Source organism: Lepidothrix coronata, unplaced genomic scaffold (assembly GCF_001604755.1).
Source record: "Lepidothrix coronata isolate B3197 unplaced genomic scaffold, Lepidothrix_coronata-1.0 Scaffold4, whole genome shotgun sequence".
In the NCBI taxonomy this organism is placed as follows: Eukaryota; Metazoa; Chordata; class Aves; order Passeriformes; family Pipridae; genus Lepidothrix; species Lepidothrix coronata.
In genome coordinates, this window is record NW_016690184.1 from 8428712 (window position 1) to 8449222 (window position 20511).

Below are 20511 nucleotides of genomic sequence, written 5' to 3' on the forward strand. Positions count from 1 at the left end.
CTTTAATATAGTATACAGAATTATATTAGTTATATATACATTTATCATATTAATATACAATTTTGCATATTTCTATACATTAATATGAACAGATCCAGTAGTTGTATACACAAGCACACGGTCATTATTGACAGTATTCTATCTTTTTTCTTAGCAGTGCATATTTTGAATGGAAAAACAATGTATTCTAGGGTCTGGTCAAAAAGAATTCAGCTAGAAATCCACTACAAAAACAATTTAGATGGTTTAAAATACCTCATCCTACAAAATATGTCCTTCTTGAACTTTCAATCTGTCACCATCTGAAAAGGCCAAGTTATTTATTACTAATAAGAAAGTCTTATAATGAAAATTAAAATTTAACCTCACCAGAGTACTAGTGCCATAATATTTTTCAGAAGGGCTGACATAAGAAATATCAAATGGTCTTGTGATATTTCAAAGTGCCTTTTAAGTACAATCACTCCATTTTCTCTGATGAATGCTTTTATGATTTAAAATCGATATTCCACATGCACTTTTCTCATGTCTAACTCCAGTACATAGCATAGATTAAATAACTCATGCTAAAAGGTACATTAAAAGGCAATGGACTAAATTATTTTGTTTCCATGAAACAACTGCATATGAATTTCATCGACATTAATTTTATTAATGTATTTTAAATTATTTTACAACTTCTTGACATGCTTTGATCATTTTAAGCTATTTAAGGGAAGTTAGAGTAGTAAAAGCTGCCTATCTCAATCTGTAAAGCACAGCCCAAATTAATTTTCTTTTGTTTCACACCAACCAACATTTATATTAGACCCAACTGCCCCATATTAACTTAAACGTAATTGCATTGGTTTTGGTACAGTTATTAAAAAATGTTGTTAGCACAAATAAAGCCTCTGAATAGCACGCAGAATTCAATTCTTTTTTTCTTAAAATGGTAAAGAGCAAAACTGGAAGACCAAAGAACTGCATTAGTATATTGTGCCAAGACAAAGTGCTTACAAGTAGATTATTCCTCTGAAGCACAGAAAAGCTATCTCAACATCCTACAACTTTTTACATGGCAATAAATCTTGAGATTTTAATCCTGTCCAGGAGTAACTTTGCCTTGGAGTACATAATTTCAAAGTAATGCTCAACATACTTCTCCATCTAAAGATTTTTGGGTGTTCACCAACAGCTTTTTTACATTGCCTTCCCTCCTCCAGATGACTGCTATGCAATTTCAAAAGCATTACTTTTAAGTCATAAACTCTATCACCCATAAAATATTTTCATTACATTGCAAAACAGCACCAACTGTACTGTTTCTGCTGAAGACAAAACGGAATTTCAGCTGCAAGAATCACTGAAATAAAGCTTAAACATCACAGAAGGATTAGCAGGTGTTCATCTATTCTGCAACCTTCAGGTTGAAGATTCATAGTATCTGAAATGAATGTATGAAAACCTAAATCAAGCAACAATGTCTAAAGCAGACTTATGTTCAATGGGGCACCTAGATGCGTGGGATCATGAACATTGCAAATGTACTAAATTTAAAATTCACAACAGTACTCAAAGCATGCACAGATGGTCAATGAGTATAACTAAGACATTATCATCTTTATTTAGTTTCAGCACCACGGAAGCAAAAATAAGCTGATCAAAGAATGAAGAGAAAATGTGATTTTTAATTTTTTGGGAACTGACCTTGGATATAAAATCGCAAGCCTGCCAGCTATGTCCCAGGATTCGCCCTACCTGCAAAACCACTGTCCATAAATGTACAGCAGCAGCAGTTCTATTCACAGAGCCAACCCACAGCAATAACTGCCTATGGAGAGAGACATTCTTTCTCCATTCATCTACAAGATCAAGAGTTTATTGCAAAAGCTAAAGATGTAAAAGCAGAAAACTGCAGCAAATTTTCATCAATTAAAATAAAGTTCTGCTTTAGAGCATCTGACTGAGGGATACAAGCTCATGGAGAAAACAGCTCCTGCTGGGCTCGTGATGTCAAACATATCTAGACACAACATGAAGAAAACATGGCAGACAGAATTCAACTGACTCACAATATATTTTCTTGAAACTACTTTTTAAAAATTCCTACTAACTTTTGCCTAGCTGGCTGCAACAGTAGAATCCACATGTTAATTTAGAAGTTCTCCTAAAAAATCAAGAAAAGCACAGGAGTTTAGCTCTTGCTGGGCATCGTCTAAAGTCTGCTGTGACTGCTCTACACTATGCATCCACACTATGCAGAACTGCTGAAGCAGCTCCAAAGTACTAATTACTGACTTCTTAGCAGCAGAGCAACATGGTCTGACTAAATGGAGAAGCAAATTGCTCTCATAAAACCTTCATGGCCGATGCTTTAGAATATGCTTCTTCACTTTAATGGTTGTGTTAAGGCTTTAAGCTGCATTTTCTTCATGTCTTACTGCATCCCAGGTGGAAAGAATTAAAATAACTTCTTTGAAAACAATAAAGATCAGACTGTTGTAGCCAGATCACTGCTGATCCATAGTGGAGGATGGCAGTGCTGCTGGTCATCACCATCTGGATTAGCAACAGTTGTCCTATGACTCTAGACTGCAGTTTTCTTGAATATGCCTACAGCTCAGAACAAAGGGATAGCTTTGTATGTCCTTAAAATACTTTTCTTCACCTTAACCACCTCTTGAGTCCTTTCTGGATACATCTTGGTCTAAATTAGAACAGATGGCTCATAATTTCCCTAGTGTATGGCAATAACTGTAGACTACTGTGCTTGGGATGGACACAGAGGACACAGAACAGCGTGCTATTGACCTATGCTAACGACCTGACTGGTGCCATCTTACTTGCAGGGAATACCAAATGTGAGCAGCAACACCATCAACCTAAAAAGCCTCCTTCCCAGCATGTATGAATCAAGTACTCGAATTCTAAGGTTATCTCTTACAAAATCTTATCAAGGGACTCTAGTGGTGTGTCATAAAAGCAGGGTGCCTCCTCCTTGTCTGCACCCTATCCAGCATCTCCTGTACACAGCCTACCTTCCCAGCTGAAGGCTGAGACAACTGGCTGTCTCTCAGCCACCCCAGCCATCATGACACTAGGCAAAAGGCCAAGAGAAAACACAAAATATCTCTGCTCTCTCCTGGGCTAAACTTCCACTAAACTCTCATACAGGAATGATTTTACAGACACCTCCCTGCCTCTTTCCCCTTTCACAGATTGAAAACTTCAATCATTATACAGGAGGAAGACTCAGGGGGAAGACATAAACGTCTTTGCCAAAAAATACTGGCATGTCTTTATGTTGAACACCCCGATGCTATCAATAACACTACTCTCCTGATGTGCCTTTACATCTCTCCATGAAACTATAACCTTTATTTAAAATTCATCAAAATGAGGTGTTATATTGGCGAAGATAAAACACATGGTGTCAAGTATCCTATCACAAATACAAGGGCCCTTTACTTCACAGAAAGATTTCCTGTGTACAAATGCTATGTTCAATATCTGAGAATTATTTTGCACTATGTAAAATGTGAAAGGTTGATAAAGAGTCAACCAAAAAGTCCAAATCCATCATTCAAAACAGTGGCAAGGCAGATCAAATACAAAAATTAATTTTTTTAACTAGTTCAGTACAAAAGGTTCCAAAAATCTCACAAGCACTATGCTCAGACCTGTTGAGGGTCAGATGCTTAAGAAAGAGAAGACCAATGCCATTTGAAATGGCATTTAATTCACTTCAGTTCACCCAATCAACTCTCAGTTGAGCAAATTATTCAAAGAGCAAATGCATAAAAAAAGCTCAAAGCTGGAGAGAGTAAAGATAACTTAGTTTTCAAAGAGAAGTAGAAATTCTCCCAATGAAAATAGGGGCAATGAAACAATTCCTTCCACCACCTTAGCAAGGAATTTTATTTGTATAACTATTTCAAAAGAAACCAGTACAGATTGTCCAAGATTAAAAATGACTATACATGCCATTCTTGACCTCCTATAATAATTATAACCATCATAAACACAAGGATAAGAATTATTTGAAGTTATTGCAGCTCCTAATTTCATCTGTGATTGACTTGTTTTCCAGTTTCATCTGTTTGAAGTCCTCCTTTGCTCACCGAGACATTACTGGAGTTGGTCCAAAAATACCCGGTTTGCTTGACCAAAACAGCTACCAGATGATTTCCAAATTCATACATCTGACTGAAATATCTACAGATTAGCAGAAACTGGGTCATGTATGCTCAATTTCAATACCCATTACTGACAAAATCTCAAATCTCACAGATGCTGCTGAAAAAACAAAAAAAATCCCAAACCAGCAAAACAATTCAAGAGATGAAAGATAACTGTTTGGTTTTTAATCAGATTTAAAGATTATTTTACCAATTCTGCATCCATAAAAGTAGAATTTGTATCCAGATTAAATCCTTTTACATTAAGCAAGGTGAATACAATGACATTCCAAGACAATGTTCCCATCATTTATTGAAATAAAACCTCATTATTATCTGGGGCATGAGAGAGATTACATATTCTTGTTGTATCTACACAGTGTAAAAATACATGCACATGCTTCTTGAAGATCAGTATCTGTAGCTTAATTGGTAACCCAAAACATCTATGTCTGCAGCCTTTCATACAATATTCAGTGTCACTGCCTGTAAAAAAGGTAATACCAGCCCCAGGTACATTCAGGCTTGCATTTTTTCTTCAAGGTTTTCTGAGACGTGCAGTTCACTTACCTGCAGACTGCCCTGTATGGATTGCCAGTCAATGTAAATTATTTCAGAGGAACCTCACTGAACAGCTTTTCAGACCTAGTTATCAGAAAGCCTTGATAAACGGGGACCTTTGCAAAGAGGAGGAAGTATACTTTCCTAGTTTCAAAGAAGGTTTCTGACACTAACAACATAAAATTTACCCTTACTAGAGTAACTTATACCCTTTAGGCATTACAGCAAATATGCAGTGTTACAAATTTTTGTTGTGTTATGTGGAAATTTAACGCTGAAGACAGAATACCCTGTACAACAGGATGTGGACATGTCTACAGAAGCAGTGAACTCAGTTTAATGAGATTACATCATCGTGTCCGACGCTCCAGTTGTGTCTCTGAATGATCTATAGAACAGAAATCACTTACTCTGAATTGCTGGCAGAGGAGTGCACTCTTACTGGTTTGGTAAAAAGAAGTAAGAATCAAAGCTTAATCCGAAACAAAGAACATGAAAATTAAAATGGCAGAAATTTATCCAAAGGAAGGCTGAATGAAATAGTGAAGGTATTTATCAATGTATAACTCTCACAAAAGCAGAATGCCTAATTTCTTGAGTGACAAAAAATGTGTTTAAGTTTCTGGATACACAGATTGCTCAGATTTACAAAAGGAGTGAAAACATCTAAAGCAACTCTGGTGCTTTGAAAGTGTGGAACTTAAAACTTTCTACCAACCACACTGTGGCCTCTTGTAAAATATCTTCCCTAAAAATATTAGGTTCAATTTTTATAATTTAATTAAATGGTCTAATTTTACATTAGATTTTTTCATTTTCAAGCCTGTGGAGACAGTTTCATTTCCTAATTACTGAAAGAAAACAGGAGGGAGTTGAACATAAAGTATCTCATGAAATATATTCCACTTAATTCTCCTTCTAGAGCTTCCTAGGAGAAAGAAGTAGGGGACTGCTAAACTGAGGTCCCAACAGTGGCATACATGAGTAAAAATTACCTCTCTGAGAAAGAACAGAGATTTGGGTGCTGAAGAATGAGGCTAAGAAATCAGATTAATTGTAGAGGAGAATTAATCCTCCTGCTAGGGAATGAGGCATACCTTTTCCGTCTTCTGCCTTTTCTCCAGTGTTGCAAGTAGTTTTCTTCTAACAATGTTAAAAGTTTTCCACTGTTGGCTCCTAGTATAGTGAAATGGCCTTAAAATTCAAGAGGTGCTGCCACTCTATTTTACTTTTTACATTAGTAGCTCATAGTAACTGTGGCTTTGCAGTAAAAGAATTCAGAGGGAAGATCCTTTATACTTTTCTCCTTTATTTCAACAAATTCTCTTTGTTTTTAAAGTGCCCTGGACTGTCTGAAGAGCAGCTGTGCTCTGTATGACTAAACATAGAAGAGTTTTTGTCTTCAATAAAGGTTTAGATAAATAATCCCAAATCCCAGTGGGCCTTGCTAAAGCAATATCGTAACTTCTTTACACTTCCTTGTGAGTTTGGGGAAAAAAATTGTCTACACATCAGTCTGAGCTTATACTGACTAATGTGGCTTTAGGAAAGAGACTGTTGAAATCCTTGCACCTAGCCATTAGAAATGTATTTATAAATATTATTATGATAAATCAACAAAGGTTTATTAAGTAATGACTAATTTTTTAAAAAAATTAGTAGTTACAGGTGAAAACAGAAGATATTCAGAGTCAATGCTTAAATGCTGCAAAGCTGGTGTGATCTGCTGTTTCTGTGCACTGGGAGGTATTTGCATCACTCAGTTTTAGGTACTCAGTGTCCTGATGGATGAGCAATGATGAGATAACTGATGAAGCTACTGGTCTCAGCTGTTAACCCTGCCTGGATATCTGAACTGCTCATCCCTCATTTCCTAAACTGTCATGGTTCATAGTGCAGTGTCTTTAAGCAGTCCAAAATTGGCAACAATTTGCCTTCAGCCATATGCTCTAAACTGCAGCAGTTGAGGACTTGACTGTCAAGTGGCTCACATGCCTGTGATGCAAAAGCAGGGCCGACGGTTGGTGCAGTAACCTCACCTAAGGCCATGACCGAAAAGCAGAGTTAGCTTCCATGAGACAATCTAAGTTTCTCCTCTAGGCATTGCAGGGGGAGCAGCAGAGAGGTGGTAAGCAGCAAACCCAGTAAGCAATGTGGTATCCCCTTGCCTTGCTACTAGTGGTCACACCACAATCGTCAGTAAAGGCTCCAACCACAAACTAAGGGCATTAGGCCCTATGCAGAAAATATAGCCCATAATACGAGCCTACAGAGCTCATAGCCTAGCTATCACTTATTAGGACAGAGCCGTCTGCTGAAACTCGTAGGCAAATTATGTGAACTGTACTCATGTTAGATGCCAGTACCTTCCCACCAGGTCTCTCCAACTGCCCACCTCCCACTGCTCCTCACTACCACTGTCACACCAACCAGCAGCCTCAACACCAGCACGTGGTACCAGAGGGGATGGTGTCTTTGCTACCTTGCCCTAACAGGGTCCCAACAGTATTGAAACAGGTGTGCCTTCAGAGCCATAGACTAGCAATAAATAATAACACTTATTTCGTCAGCATAATAAACCAGGCAAGTGGTAGAGAAAAATTATTTAAGAAAAAAAATCAAATTAAATCAAAGTTGAAAGAACCAATGGTCTGTATGATCAGTGATGGGACAGCACTGCTGTTACTCTGTACCTAGAGCCTCTGGTTTCCTAGTCACTTCCCTGGATGTTCTCATGGAGGTTATTCCTATCAGCTGTGCCACATGAAGATGCACATGCTCCATAAACTTTAATTTCCTTTTTAAGTCCTATTATACCAAGCAGGGGGCCATTTCTGAAGTTGAAATGGATATTCAAAACAATATAAAGATGAAAATGTTTTCTGGCCTCTGATTTTTAAACCTTTGGGTAAAATTATATCTTTTCCACACTGCTGTTGATATTCCATATAGAAGTATTCACAAATACCAGGCACTCCAGAACATTATGTCTGAATCCAAAGGGAGAAGTTATCCTGCTGTACAAAAAAAATGCTGTAATCACTGTTAAAAAATCTCTCATCTTGCTGCTTTGAGGTTTTTTTCCCTAATGTTCCAACTTCAGAAGAGAAGGAAATTCAGTATTTCAGGATGCAATAACCCACAGCGAAGTAAGGAACACCACAAATCACAGAATTGGTTGATCCTGAATTCGCTGACAGCAAAATTTATTATTTCTACTCATTTAATCCAAACCTTTACCAAACAAAATGACTAAAGCTAGAATTTCACATCGTATTTTCACTTTCACACTGAAACCACAATTTTAATGGAAGAGTTTATTTTTATCATCATTTTCCCTTTCTTTCATAAAAAATTGTACCTCTGGCAAAAATTGTACAGAAGCTCACTCTATGCAGGTATTAACACAACATTGACATTAAAGTATCTGATGTGGCTATAAGTCAAATTTAACGAGCAATTAAATCTCAAATAAATGAAACTAGCAGTCAAGAGCACAGCTTCCTCTCCTACAAATAAAATTCAAATTAATTCAAAATCATAAACTGCTACAGAAACATTTTTTACAGATTTTACTACATCCCACGGCTCACTTTGGAAACTCACAGCAGACTGACTGTCAGTCTGGAAAGATCAACTTTCCACTAGCCCCTTTTCCCTGTCCCCTGCCACTATGTCCTCACACGTCTGTCAGTCGTCCTCTGTGCAGGGAAATATCCTTCCATAAATAACCGCTCCACCCTTCACAAAACTGTCCCCAGTTTTAACACGTCCTCTCCTCAGAGCTAATTCCCAAGTTTCCCCTTTCAACTATTCTGAAGCTTTCCCCTTCTGTTATGGCAGAGATTTAAGAGTGCCTGTATGATCCACACTGATGCTGACGAAGCCCTACGCAGAACTTTTGCAGAGCTGTCCTGCTGTCCTACCGCAGACACGAAGCAGAGCTGAGGAATTACACAGGCCACACGCCACCCTTCTGAGACAGCACTGTTGGGGCTGCACTGCACACACACATACCTAGACAAAAGCCGATCAGTGAATGCAGATTATTTTGGCTCTTTAATTTAATTTTATGAGCTTTCTTAAAATTTTATGGATCAAGAAAAAGGGAAAGCTAGTCTGAGCTTAGAAGTGTGAGAAACAGGAAAGGGAAACATACAAGCTGGCAGCTGAGTTCTGGACACAAGCAAGAGCAGAAGAAAAAGGAAGAGGAAGGGGATTTAGAAGGAAGACTAAATCTAGGTTTAAACCAAGTCAATGCTGATGTTACAGACAGACTAAAACACAGCTTTGATGAAAAGAAGTAAAGTAGGAATGGAAAGACTGAGTCACAGACATCAGCTCAATGAGAAGAGAAGCCTTTGAGCAGATGACCTTATTCAAAGTGGAGATGCAACAGCTGAAAGTAAGACACCTGCAGATAAAGTACTATAAATCTTTTCCATATAAGTTAATTAGAATGGACTTCAGATGTAGGAGAACACACCATAGGTAAAGAAATAACACCACACTTGATAATTGATAAATTGTTGAATAACAGTCCAACCAAGACTGTGGTACCAGTGAAGCTTTATATTCAAAGATGTCAGTCCTAAGAGCTTCCAGAGAGCAAGAGAGATATGGTGAAGGTGAACTTTGAAGTCTTCTGGCAGGTCAGTGACAGAGCTGGAAAACAAAACTAGAAGGCATCTCCCAGCCAAAAGGCTCACTCCTTGCAAGAACAGGCATTGTGCTGAAGCATTCCTTTTTCCCAGCTTTAGCGTGCTTCACCTTAAAAGCAATTCTGTTTCTTGACACCATTATTCCTACTAGAAGGCTCTGCAGGAATCTCACTGCTCTGATGTTAGGAAGTTTTGAAGGTCCAGTCTAAGCTTTTTCATGATAAACTTTTTCATGATCAACTATAGAGGTGTATGTTCTTTCAAATTTCTACTGAAAGCAATCAATGAACATTACAGTTATCTAGTACCCACTACTACACTATATTCTTGAAAAAATTTGCTGAGTTAGACTTGCATCACACATAGCTGGTGAAACAAGAAATTCACCTGTGTTAAATTAAATGGTCCCTTGTGTAAAGGAGAGATGCAGAGGTGCTATCTATAAGTGTCTGCAGGATTGCTATGTTGGAGGGCAAATAACAGCTTATCAGTTACTGATTTCTTCTTGCAACACCCAGTGAGAGTTTCATCAGTTTCAGAAACCAAAATATAGTATTCAATAACATAACTCAACCTAGACAAGAGTTAATATGCTTAAAAAGTTAGAGGCCTTAATAACATTAATGACATGCAGCCATTTCTGCATCAGCTGAACAGTAGTTTGCAGCAGTAAAACTCATAAAGCTGAAAAAAAGAAGCAGAGAATATTGACAAATTTTTTAGTAAGGCTCATATTTGGTAATGATATTAGATTCAAAATATGCTAAATCGTTAAATATCTGATGACTTCTCTTGGAGACCTTTTAATTGCCCTTTTTAGAAGATGATTCTTTGCATTACCAGCATTAATTCTATTTGGCCAAAACTATGTTGGATTCTTTAAAAAATACCCACCAACTTCTGGAGGAAGTTTTGAACCTGTAAAAAAATTCAGTGTAAAAAGTACCTAAGAAATGCTTCATCAGTGTTCTCTGTGGGCCATACAATTGTTTCCATTCTAAGATATCAACTTTGGGCAAAAATGAAGAAATAGGATATCTTGTTCAACCATATCGCTTTGAGAGAAACATAGTTGGGAAGTCAGTCAACAAGGAAAAACAAGTTCATACAACAGTGCAACTACCTCAACAACACATCCATACTGAAATAAAACGGTTTTGGAGGGTTCAGAAAAGTCAGTGTCTACAGGGGAAAGAAAAATTGTGCTTAGCTTAAAACTCAACTTCTAACCAGTTCTGCTACTGATACTATGGAACTGCACATTAGTACCAGCTGAAAAGCTGCACCTGCAGCTTTGGAGTCATGGACATGCAGTTGACATACATGCTTGCAGTCATTTTCCTGGAAAACCATCCTCAACAAGACCCTATGAAGGCTTAACAGGTATTACAGTAATGCACACACTCTGGGAAGAATGTAAATGAACTTTAATACTTGTAACCGTACACAGAAGGAAAATAAGCATGGTCAATCCAACAGCTCACTTGTGAGTAGATCTAATAGTCCTGCCTTTGGCAATTACTTGAATGAGGTTCTAAAATTCTGCAGCAATTTTATCCCAGCAAGTTTGCTGATGACACAAAGCTGGGAAGAGTGGCTGATACACCAGAGTGCTGAGACCTCGACAGGTTGGAGAGATGGGCAGAGAAGAACCTTTTGAAATTCAACAAAGTCAAATGCAGGATCCTGCAATTGGGGAGGAATAAACCCCAGCACCAGTACGGGGGGCTGCCCTGCTGGGAAGCAGCTGTGCATTGAAGGACCTGGGGGTCCTGGTGGACAGTAAGCTGTCCATGAGCCAGCTCTGTGTCCTTGTGGCCAAGGATGACAATGGAATCCTGGGGTGCATTAGGAAAGCATTGTCAGTAGGTCAAGGGAGGTGATCCTGCCCCTCTACTCAGCCCTGGTGAGGCCACATCTTGAGTACTGTGTCCATCTCTGGACCCCTCAGTACAAGAGAGACAGGGAGCTCCTGGAGTGGGTCCAGCATGAAGATGATGAGGGGACTGGAGCATCTCTCTTATGAGGAAAGGCTGAGAGAGAGGGGCCTGTTCAGCCTCAAGAAGAGACGATTTACAGGGGACTTTATCAATGTCTCCAAGTATCTGAAGGGAGGATGCCAAGAGGATGGATCCAGGCTCTTCTCAGTAGTACAAGCAATAGGACAAGCGGCAGTGGGCAGAAACTGATGCACAGAAAGCTCCACCTGAACATGAGGAAAAACTTCTTTACTGTGTGGGTGACAGCAGAGGCAATCTATGAGTGACAATCTGCACAGTGCAGAGGTTGTGGAGTCTCCCTCACTGGAGATATTCAAGAACCATCTAGACACAATTCTGTGCAATGTGCTCTATGATGACCCCTCTTGAGCAGGGAGGTTGGACCACATGACTCCACCAGTGGTTCCTTCAACCTTAGTCATTCTGCGATAGGGATCATTTATTATGCCTATTAGTTATACAAATTATTTACTCCATAGCTTAAAGCCAGTATTCAGAGCAGCCAACAGAATTGCTTGTTCTGTTTTGATGCTACCAGACTCAAAATAAACAACCAACAGCAATATCCTGTTGTTGCCCTCCCCCCCACAAAAATGGAAATATCCTGACCAGCTTCACAAATTAGCCTTTCTTGATCTCAAATCATAAACTCCCAATTTGCTTTAGCCTTACTGATTTAAAAAGCATTTCCAGTAAAATTGGCAGTAAAATTTTGTTAATCTAAGTACGTTAGTTTACACAGCCTGTCATGGAGAAATACAGTGGAAACAACAAATGCTAATTAATTTAAAACAGAGCAAGATCCTCAAATTCAATAAATCAAGTTTTGAGGTTTAAGTAGTTCTTGTCAGCAATCTGTCCAAAAGCCTTTTATAAGCTTTATTTTTTTCACTCTTGGCTCATTATTTGATTCATGCTTGCTCAAATAAATCCCATAATTTAAAAAGCATTATAAGAGTTGAGTACTTACAGTTCCTGAGTGAACCCAACAGTCTTTATAACTCTATGAGAAACAAACTGTAAGCTTCCAAGTGGAAATCTGCTATAGTTTGATGTACAATTATACAATTATCCTCAACAGATCAACACTATCACAGTTAGGCTATCTGGCTTTCAAAAAAGCAGTGCTACAAGGAAAGCAAAATGAATATAATAGATATAGATATATATATATATATACATAGTAACACTTGAATAGATGTGACATTCATTTCCTTCCAGCAAACTGGCCTGTAAATCTAAGTCCTAAATGTAATCAGCAAGATCACTGCATGCTGTAATTTAGGATCCCCATGTCCATTTTGCTGGTAAGAATGCAGAATTGTTGTTCACTAAATCCCCACTCCTAGATCTAAGAGGACATGAGTTCAGAAGAGGTTAAAAGAGTACTACACATGATAGTAAACTTCTGGAACTTGCTGTTACAAGAGAGTGTGGAGGCAGACAGCAGTAGTAAGGTCAAAAAGTATTTATTCAGATGGTCAAAAGATGAATGGATAGATTGCAAAGGAAATTGGCACGGCTGTACTCTCTAACATCCTTAAAACAACAACTGATGAGCTGAGAGTACAAGGAAGTGCTGGGGCTCACACACCAATCTGATGAACATCCCTTGATGCAGAGGGGGGATACTGAGTTAGATGTTACACTGCTCTGACCTAGCGTGGCAATTCTTATAATTGCATAAAAGTGGAATAAACTATCTAAAAATGCAGTTGTTTCAGACTACACATTTTAAATTAGTTTCAGATAATCTGGCCGCTTTTAATCTACAATTTTTCCCATCCAAATTGACATTTCTCTTATTACCAATCCTAAGATTCCCAAAAGAGTTGAACTACAGCACTATGAACCAAAGAGACACGAGAACTACCAAAATTGTACTTACCTGAATTGCAGCATTTCACAAATAAATATGGACAATACAGAAAAAAATATATAAGCCTGATTGTATTTTTTGTTCTACCATATTACAGAATCACAAATCCTAATTCAAAAGCATATTAAACGTGATAGATCTTTATAGCATATTTATCAATTTTTTATAAAAAAAAATTAGACTGTAAGAAGTAGCTAAGCTATACCACTTAGAGTAAATTTCTTATTTTTACATTGCCCATGTATATAGCATTTAACACTTCTAATGCAGAGTAAAACAGCAGTACCCTGCAAGATGAGGAGTGACACATCAGCATCTTTCACGCTACACAAGAAGAAAGGCAGGCTATTGGTCCCATTACTAACAAATGCTAAGAAATTTGGGATTACAAATCCCCTTTTTAAAAACCAGACAGAATCCTTTCTCCTCGGACTTCAACATTAAATTTCAAAAGATGAGCAAAAGATGGCAGCCTATGCAAAAATCTCAGCTGGAATGATAACATGAGCAAAATTTTTGAGCAAAAATATCAGAACTTATTTGGTAGACAAAGAGTTTATTCCAACATTTTCCTCTACTTCAGTTAGTACTTCTAACACTATTTATAATTGGAAAGATTAGATACAAAAAAATATGACAGTTTGGAAGAGCTGGAAAGATATATCAGACCTGTGTTTAGAAACAATAATTAAGTTCCTAAGTAACTACCATAAAAGGATGCTGCGCATGCAGGTCTAGTTTCAATAAACAGGAAAGTCAGGATATTTCTCCTGAATCTTACACTTAAAAGTTGCATACACCTTTTCCAAGAGGTGGGAGAAGATGTTACCAGTACTGAAGAGCAGTTTGTTGCCCAAGCATTCAAAGTTTGTGAGGTTTATAGCTTCTACATCTCTGTGAAACTCTGAAAAGTATTTTTTTCCTTCCCGTCCCAAAACCCTGATTGGCATCAGACTGCATCTTTTAAAAAAAATTTTTGCCTGACTGCTCAGTCACATCTTTTAAGGCAACCTAGCCCCTCTGTGGTGGCAGTTCTCTTAACTTGACACAGGAAATAATTCAAGAAGGGAACAGAAAAAAAAAAAATTATCTGAAACAAACCAGATCCTTCACCATCCTTTTACAATCACACCCACTCATTAATCATTCTAGATATACAGAAATCAGCTTAAAGAGAGCACAAAACAGTGAAACACTGGTCACCCTTCAGTCAATTAACTCCTGATCTGTGTGTTCCCATAAGTTTTCTATAGGCAAGAGTCACTGAAACACTAGGAAAAGACATTTTATTTCAGACATACAAAAATCAGTGAAATCAGTGAAACAGTGACACAGTTTGATGTTTTTATGACAGGTGAATTACTCTAGAACTAATACATCTGTTCTAGAACAAGCAGCAGTCACAAGTATTGAGGCCATGTTGCTGAGAACACAGCTGCTCTGGGCAGGGCATATCTCAAGGATGAAGGACCACCGCCTCCCTAAGATCCTGCTTTATGGTGAACTTGCCACTGGCTGCCACATGAGAGGAGCCCCGAAGAAAAGATACAAGGACTCCCTGAAACAACATCTCAGCCTTGGCCATATTGATCAACATCACTGGTCTACTCTGGCCTCCAGGCGGGAGGTCTGGAGACACACCATCTATAACGCTGCTGCTTCTTTTGAGAAAGCACACAGGATCACCCTTGAGGAGAAAAGACAACGCAGAAAGAATCGTGTCTTGCAGAATATACCACCTAAGGAGTCTTGCAACCGGACGTGCCTATCTCATATTGGCCTTTTAAACCACCAGCGTGCTTGCAACAAACGTGGGTAGAGCCCTCCACAAATCTTCATTCACGAAGCCCAGCCATGATGATATATACAGAATGAGAGCCATTCTTGGGATAAATAAACAACATTCCGGAATACGTCAATAACAGCTTCATAAACAGCTCACTATATATGGACTGTATTAAGAGCACTGGGACTCAAAACCTCCAGGTTTTCAGCCACAAACTCGATTTTCAAGCTTATTCTTGTCCCTCTAAAGCTAATAAAATGAGCAATTTCTAGAAGTCATTTTTCAACTCTCAAATTATAAGCAGTAAATTCTTACACAAAAGAAGGCTTCTGCAAAAGCTGTAAACCATTCACAGAGACTCTAGATACATGTGAGATATAAAAAGTTCTCAGTGACCTTCTGACAAAGCTTTGTCTAGCACTCTACTATAAAGGGAAAAGTGCAATTTTCCTCTAACTGTACCTTCACATATATTTTCTGAGATCAAGTTATGGTTGAACTGTCATGTTGCAGTATTTTCAATTTTCTTCATACATTTTTACAACACACTCACTTCAGCAGTATTTACCATTATCACTCCCACCAGTCAAGGCTGTCTGCATAAGGTGTTATTTGCCAAGAACCTGTTACTTGAAAGGAAGACCTCTTCTGTCTGCACAGCAGATTTGTAGGTGGAGAAAGGGAGCCTTGCAGAGAGAAAAGTGGGGGGAACGAACATAATCACATACTCATGATCCACAAATACCTAAGTAAGGATGGAGCAGAAAATGCACCAGGCATCCTTCTCTCATGGGACTCAACCACATTGATAAGACACTTTTTTCATGTGCGATAAGAACAAATTGACAGTATGCAATTGCAACTAATTTGTTGTGAAAGGATTGTCACAAAGCTCCCCCAAGGGCTGAAACCCTAACTGTAGATGGACCTATACAGAATTTGTGTTATCACACATAACACACACCTAAGTGCTTCTAACCCTGCTTAACTGCTGAAGGAGTGATACAAATCACTACAACACTTAAAGGCTACCCTCCAGAAGATCAGAGGAATACAGATCCGCAGAGAGAAATGCCAAGAACTACACTATAAATAGCATGTCTGGATATTCCTAGCCATATTTTAACTTCACAACGCCTTTAAAGCTTCTGAATGTTCTTGAGCAACATAGTCTAACATACAAAGAATATAGAGAGCACAACTGTTAACAATTCATTGCCAAAAAAAAAGGTATATGGACAGAGGTTCCACATGACATGTTCTTAGTTTGTTCCTATCCATATCTAAGTCGCCCTACCAGAGACTTGAACAAGACAGATGATTCTCCTTCCACAGACAACATGGAGGTGGGAAGAGCCATCACTGGCCACATGTTGGAAACAAAAATGGCCATGGCCAAAAGAGAAAAAGGTTCTGGACCAAATTAGGATATAACTTGGCAAAGGACATGTGTGCAAACACGATGAGGAAGGCTGCTTATTAGACTGCAATCCACCAGAAAGGATCTGATGGTCAACACAGATCAACAAATGGAACATGAAATCAGCATGTTGTTGCCACACAAGTGGCTACCTTTGTAGCAACACTCGGTCTAACTCTGACCACAGTTTTCTTACAGCAGGCTTCAGGACAGCTAACCCTTCAAATGGGCAATTACCACTCAGCAGCCAGTAATGAACCATGGACATTTATCCTACTCAAATGTTTGTTTCCTTTACATTGTTAACATTTAGAGTAATACTGAATGTAAGGTACAGCGATAGATTTATGTCAGTGATTTACTGGAGGAAAGAGAGTTTTGTTGCTCACTGAAGCAGTGCTCTTCACAGGACATAATTTTTAGTTTAAGGGGAAAAAAGCACTTCTATATCTGAGGAAGAGAAATAAGCATTAAGTTAATTATGAAGAATTCCAAAACTGTGCTCTGAATAAAGAAGGAATAAAATGAGTTTTGGAGTGAGACAATAAATTTCTTCTGACATCTCAAAAGTCTTGAAAAGAAAGATCACACATAAAAGCTACTACGCTCCCCATAAGAAACATATTCAAGTGAATCCCCAGGAATCTGAACCTAAGGCTTACTTCAAAAAAAGGTGCCTGAATGTGAATTATTAAGCAATCCCAGTCCGACTCTCTCTAGCAGCAGCAGTTTGCCTAGGGAGACTTTCACAAATCCCGAGACCTCGACTGCTACCATGGAACCATGTATTTCTCTCAGAGTAAGTATATTTATGGTTGTGTAAGTAGACTAAGTACAGATTTTGTTTCATTTCGTCACCTGTGTTTTACAAATATGTGATTACGTTATTATATTTAGATATTACAAACAATACTTTTACTTCTAGTTTACCTTAATCTGTCTTACCTATGGCCCAGCTAACCAGCACAGACTCTGCAGTGTCCACACGTAAGGAAGGTGTTTTCTTTCCCTCTCATTACACAGTTCAGATTCTGGCCTTGCAGGAATTGGACAGGACCCGAGTGTACCCAGGGACTCACAGCAACTGAAGAGGCTCTCTGATGTGCAATAGGTTACCAGAGTGCATGCTTATGCCTTGTAGCTATTGGTGTCTGCTGGTGTCTAGGTCACAAGCAGACTTGCTGCTGACTGCTTCCTACACAGAAGGTGTCCTTGCTTACTCCCCACTCATGGGGAGCAGGCCATGGGCTCTGAAACCTTTGCATTATTTCAAAGGCAGGTGTACATAGAAGCAAGCAGGGTAGTATTATAATTATTATTGAAATGTGGGCATCTAAAATATTTGGAACTAGCATGCTTGGTTTAGAATTCTTGAAATAATATTTGAGATCTAAATGCAAACACATTGCATTAAATATGTTGTACTGGTCTTGGTATTTTTCCTTCCACTGTGTTTACATTCATGTTCAATACAGAAAGACTTCAGACTTATTTCACAGATCCAAGTAGTAATTCCAGCCAACTGACATGAGTTAGTGGAAACAAACTGAAGTGCTAATGTCCTTTTTACTGTACTTTATTAAGAAATATAAAAATGGGAAAACAATACCAAACTAACAGTTCCTTTAGTTTCTGAACCTTAAAAAGAATCCTCTGTTCTTTCACTTATATTGTTGCATTTGTCTAGGGACTGGACAGGGAAAAATGTCAATTACTGTCAGATAAGAATTAAAACCTCAGTTGTGCCTCATGCTCAGTGCAAAATCCCAAAGATAAATACAAAATAATCTTCAGAAAAAAGTGATTTGTAACAAGTCTGTCTGGGGAAAGAACTGAATATAATTTCACAGTAAAATTCTGCTGCTGAGAACTCCATTCAAGAAAAGGAATTGTGAATGCTAGGTAAATGACTAAGTAGATACGACTTTTATCTCAATAACATGTCAGAGTAATTGATCGTGTGTTAAGGTAATTCAATCTTCTCAGTGATATAGAACTGAAACTTGAAAAGCAAAACTGTAAGTTACACTTCTGTAAGACTTAAGAGTGGTATGTGAAATATCTTTCATCTTATAGCAGGTTGCAATATCTCCCATTCTCAGAAGGAGCACTTTAAGTGATAACGCTTTACGATGTATTTTGGATCATTAAATAGCATTTGGATCACAGAGGTTTTCCAATGCCAGCTTCTGAGGCTATTACATTAATAAAGCTATTTTTTCTTACATGAATAACATTAACAATGTAGAGTGACCTTTTTGCTAAATATTAGAATTTTGTATTCTTTCCCTATGTCAGTTTATTTCAGCTATTTAGCATTGGATCTGTTTGAAAAACAAAAAGGATACACTTGGCAACACCCAGGATAAACACATTACGATGAATCATACATGCTTGCAAGGTGTAGGTTTCTCCTACAAAAACATTAAAATCATACACAGCTTTGCTAGTTTGTGTGAGACAACATTTTCGCTGTACTTCTATGAGGTCTTGGGCTATGAATTAGCTGTGTTTTGACTGAGTCTGGAGGGACTGTTTTCTAAATTCAAATACATTCATACCTATTTAAATTTTTCATCTAGTTTCCAAAAGGTTAAAGAAATAACAATACCAAACCACTATTTAAGTGTGACTTATACAAAATCAGTACTTTTTTCTCTATCACTGTAAAAACAAACGCAGAAAACTATGCTAAAATCATACTCCGTCACCTGCAAACATTGGAGCTACTGCTTAATCAATATTCTCTTATCTTTGCTTTCCAACAGATAAAGGCTTTAACATGTTAGGCAGTGTATGTTTTTCATAATGTTGAATTCAAAGCTTGCTGAAATCCAATGTTTCCTTTATGAGGGCTCTGGTAGACTTGAATACATCCAAGTAAAACATTTATATGACATTGTACTCAACTACCTCCCTCACCTCTTCTCTTTCCCCTTTTCTTAGGGCCCTGCTTCTTTTTGAAATAATGTCACCACTAGGCTGAAAGCAAATTAAATTTAAACACTAACATCTAAGTTATCTACAAGTGTCCTTAGAAAAATCATAACTCTTTGGTCTATATTTTAATATCAGAGTGGAAAAATTTAACAACCAGATTCTCTCTGGCCCTAACAGAAACCAAATACTACTTCTCTGGCATTGTGCTTAAAAGAATATTTTTAAAAATGAACATCAAAAAAATACTAATGCAAAGCAAATCAAATATCAGAACCTGACTTCAGAAAAGGCTGTACTTACTCCTTATTTCTGCATTTAATGCATGGCTGGTAAAGGACTTTGACAGCATTCCAGGTCCCCACTGGTCCAGAGCTAGGCATGAAAATATCTCCAAACAGTGTAAGAACACTGAGAGAGGAGGAACTTCCTAAAGACTCCACCAGCAATGTGTCAGAATTTAAAAGCCATATCTATAAATGAAGAAATAATTTATTTTACTGTAGATTATATCAATTTCAACTTGTTACTTTACTCTGACTCTAAATCAGCTGATACTAAAGCTACATTCTTACAAAGTTTCCAACAATGGTTTAACAGACATAAATTGACATTTTATTATTCAGCACAGTCTGCACAGCATCTAGTGGAGAAAAAAGGATTAATACAATGAACTGATGCCTGATTTATCACAGTCACTCTTAAAATCATTTCTGTGAAGCTGTCTCTTTTATTGAGTGTAGCACACTTCCTTTGATAGTAACTAAACAGTCCCAAGTCATCTCCTTCAGTAGCAGATGGATTATTTCTCCAATTTCTTTTGGGTTTTTTTGGAGGTAGTCAAGCATATGGTGTTGAGCAATTGAGGGCTAAAGACAGGGAACTGAAAGACTGCTCACCGAAAGTGCCAAAAATAGAGGATTTTTATAAGTGGTAGTCATGACTAGATGGAGCTAAAACATGCAAGGAAGAAGACACCAATTAACAAGGTCTAAAAGGAACACTGAGATTTACAAACAGCTGTAACAAACTCTTACTTGGAAAATAAATCTATATCAAATTTCATAATGGGACTGGCATTCTTCAGCACTATTTGCTCCCAGCAAT

General features: G+C 37.9%; 1 protein-coding gene across 5 annotated transcripts in view; it reads right to left on the bottom strand.

Annotated features, from left to right (window-relative positions):
• UBE3D (ubiquitin protein ligase E3D) overlaps positions 1-20511 on the bottom strand; it is an 81398-nt gene that overhangs the window by 41879 nt on the left and 19008 nt on the right. For 4 of the 5 annotated variants that reach the window (XM_017825047.1, XM_017825027.1, XM_017825017.1 and 1 more), the window contains exon 8: positions 19708-19877. In XM_017825047.1, coding sequence (XP_017680536.1) covers positions 19708-19877 — 170 coding nt within the window. Of the gene's footprint in view, positions 1-18726; positions 18882-19707; positions 19878-20511 lie in introns of those variants that run through there. The other variant, XM_017825036.1, reaches the window with a different exon arrangement.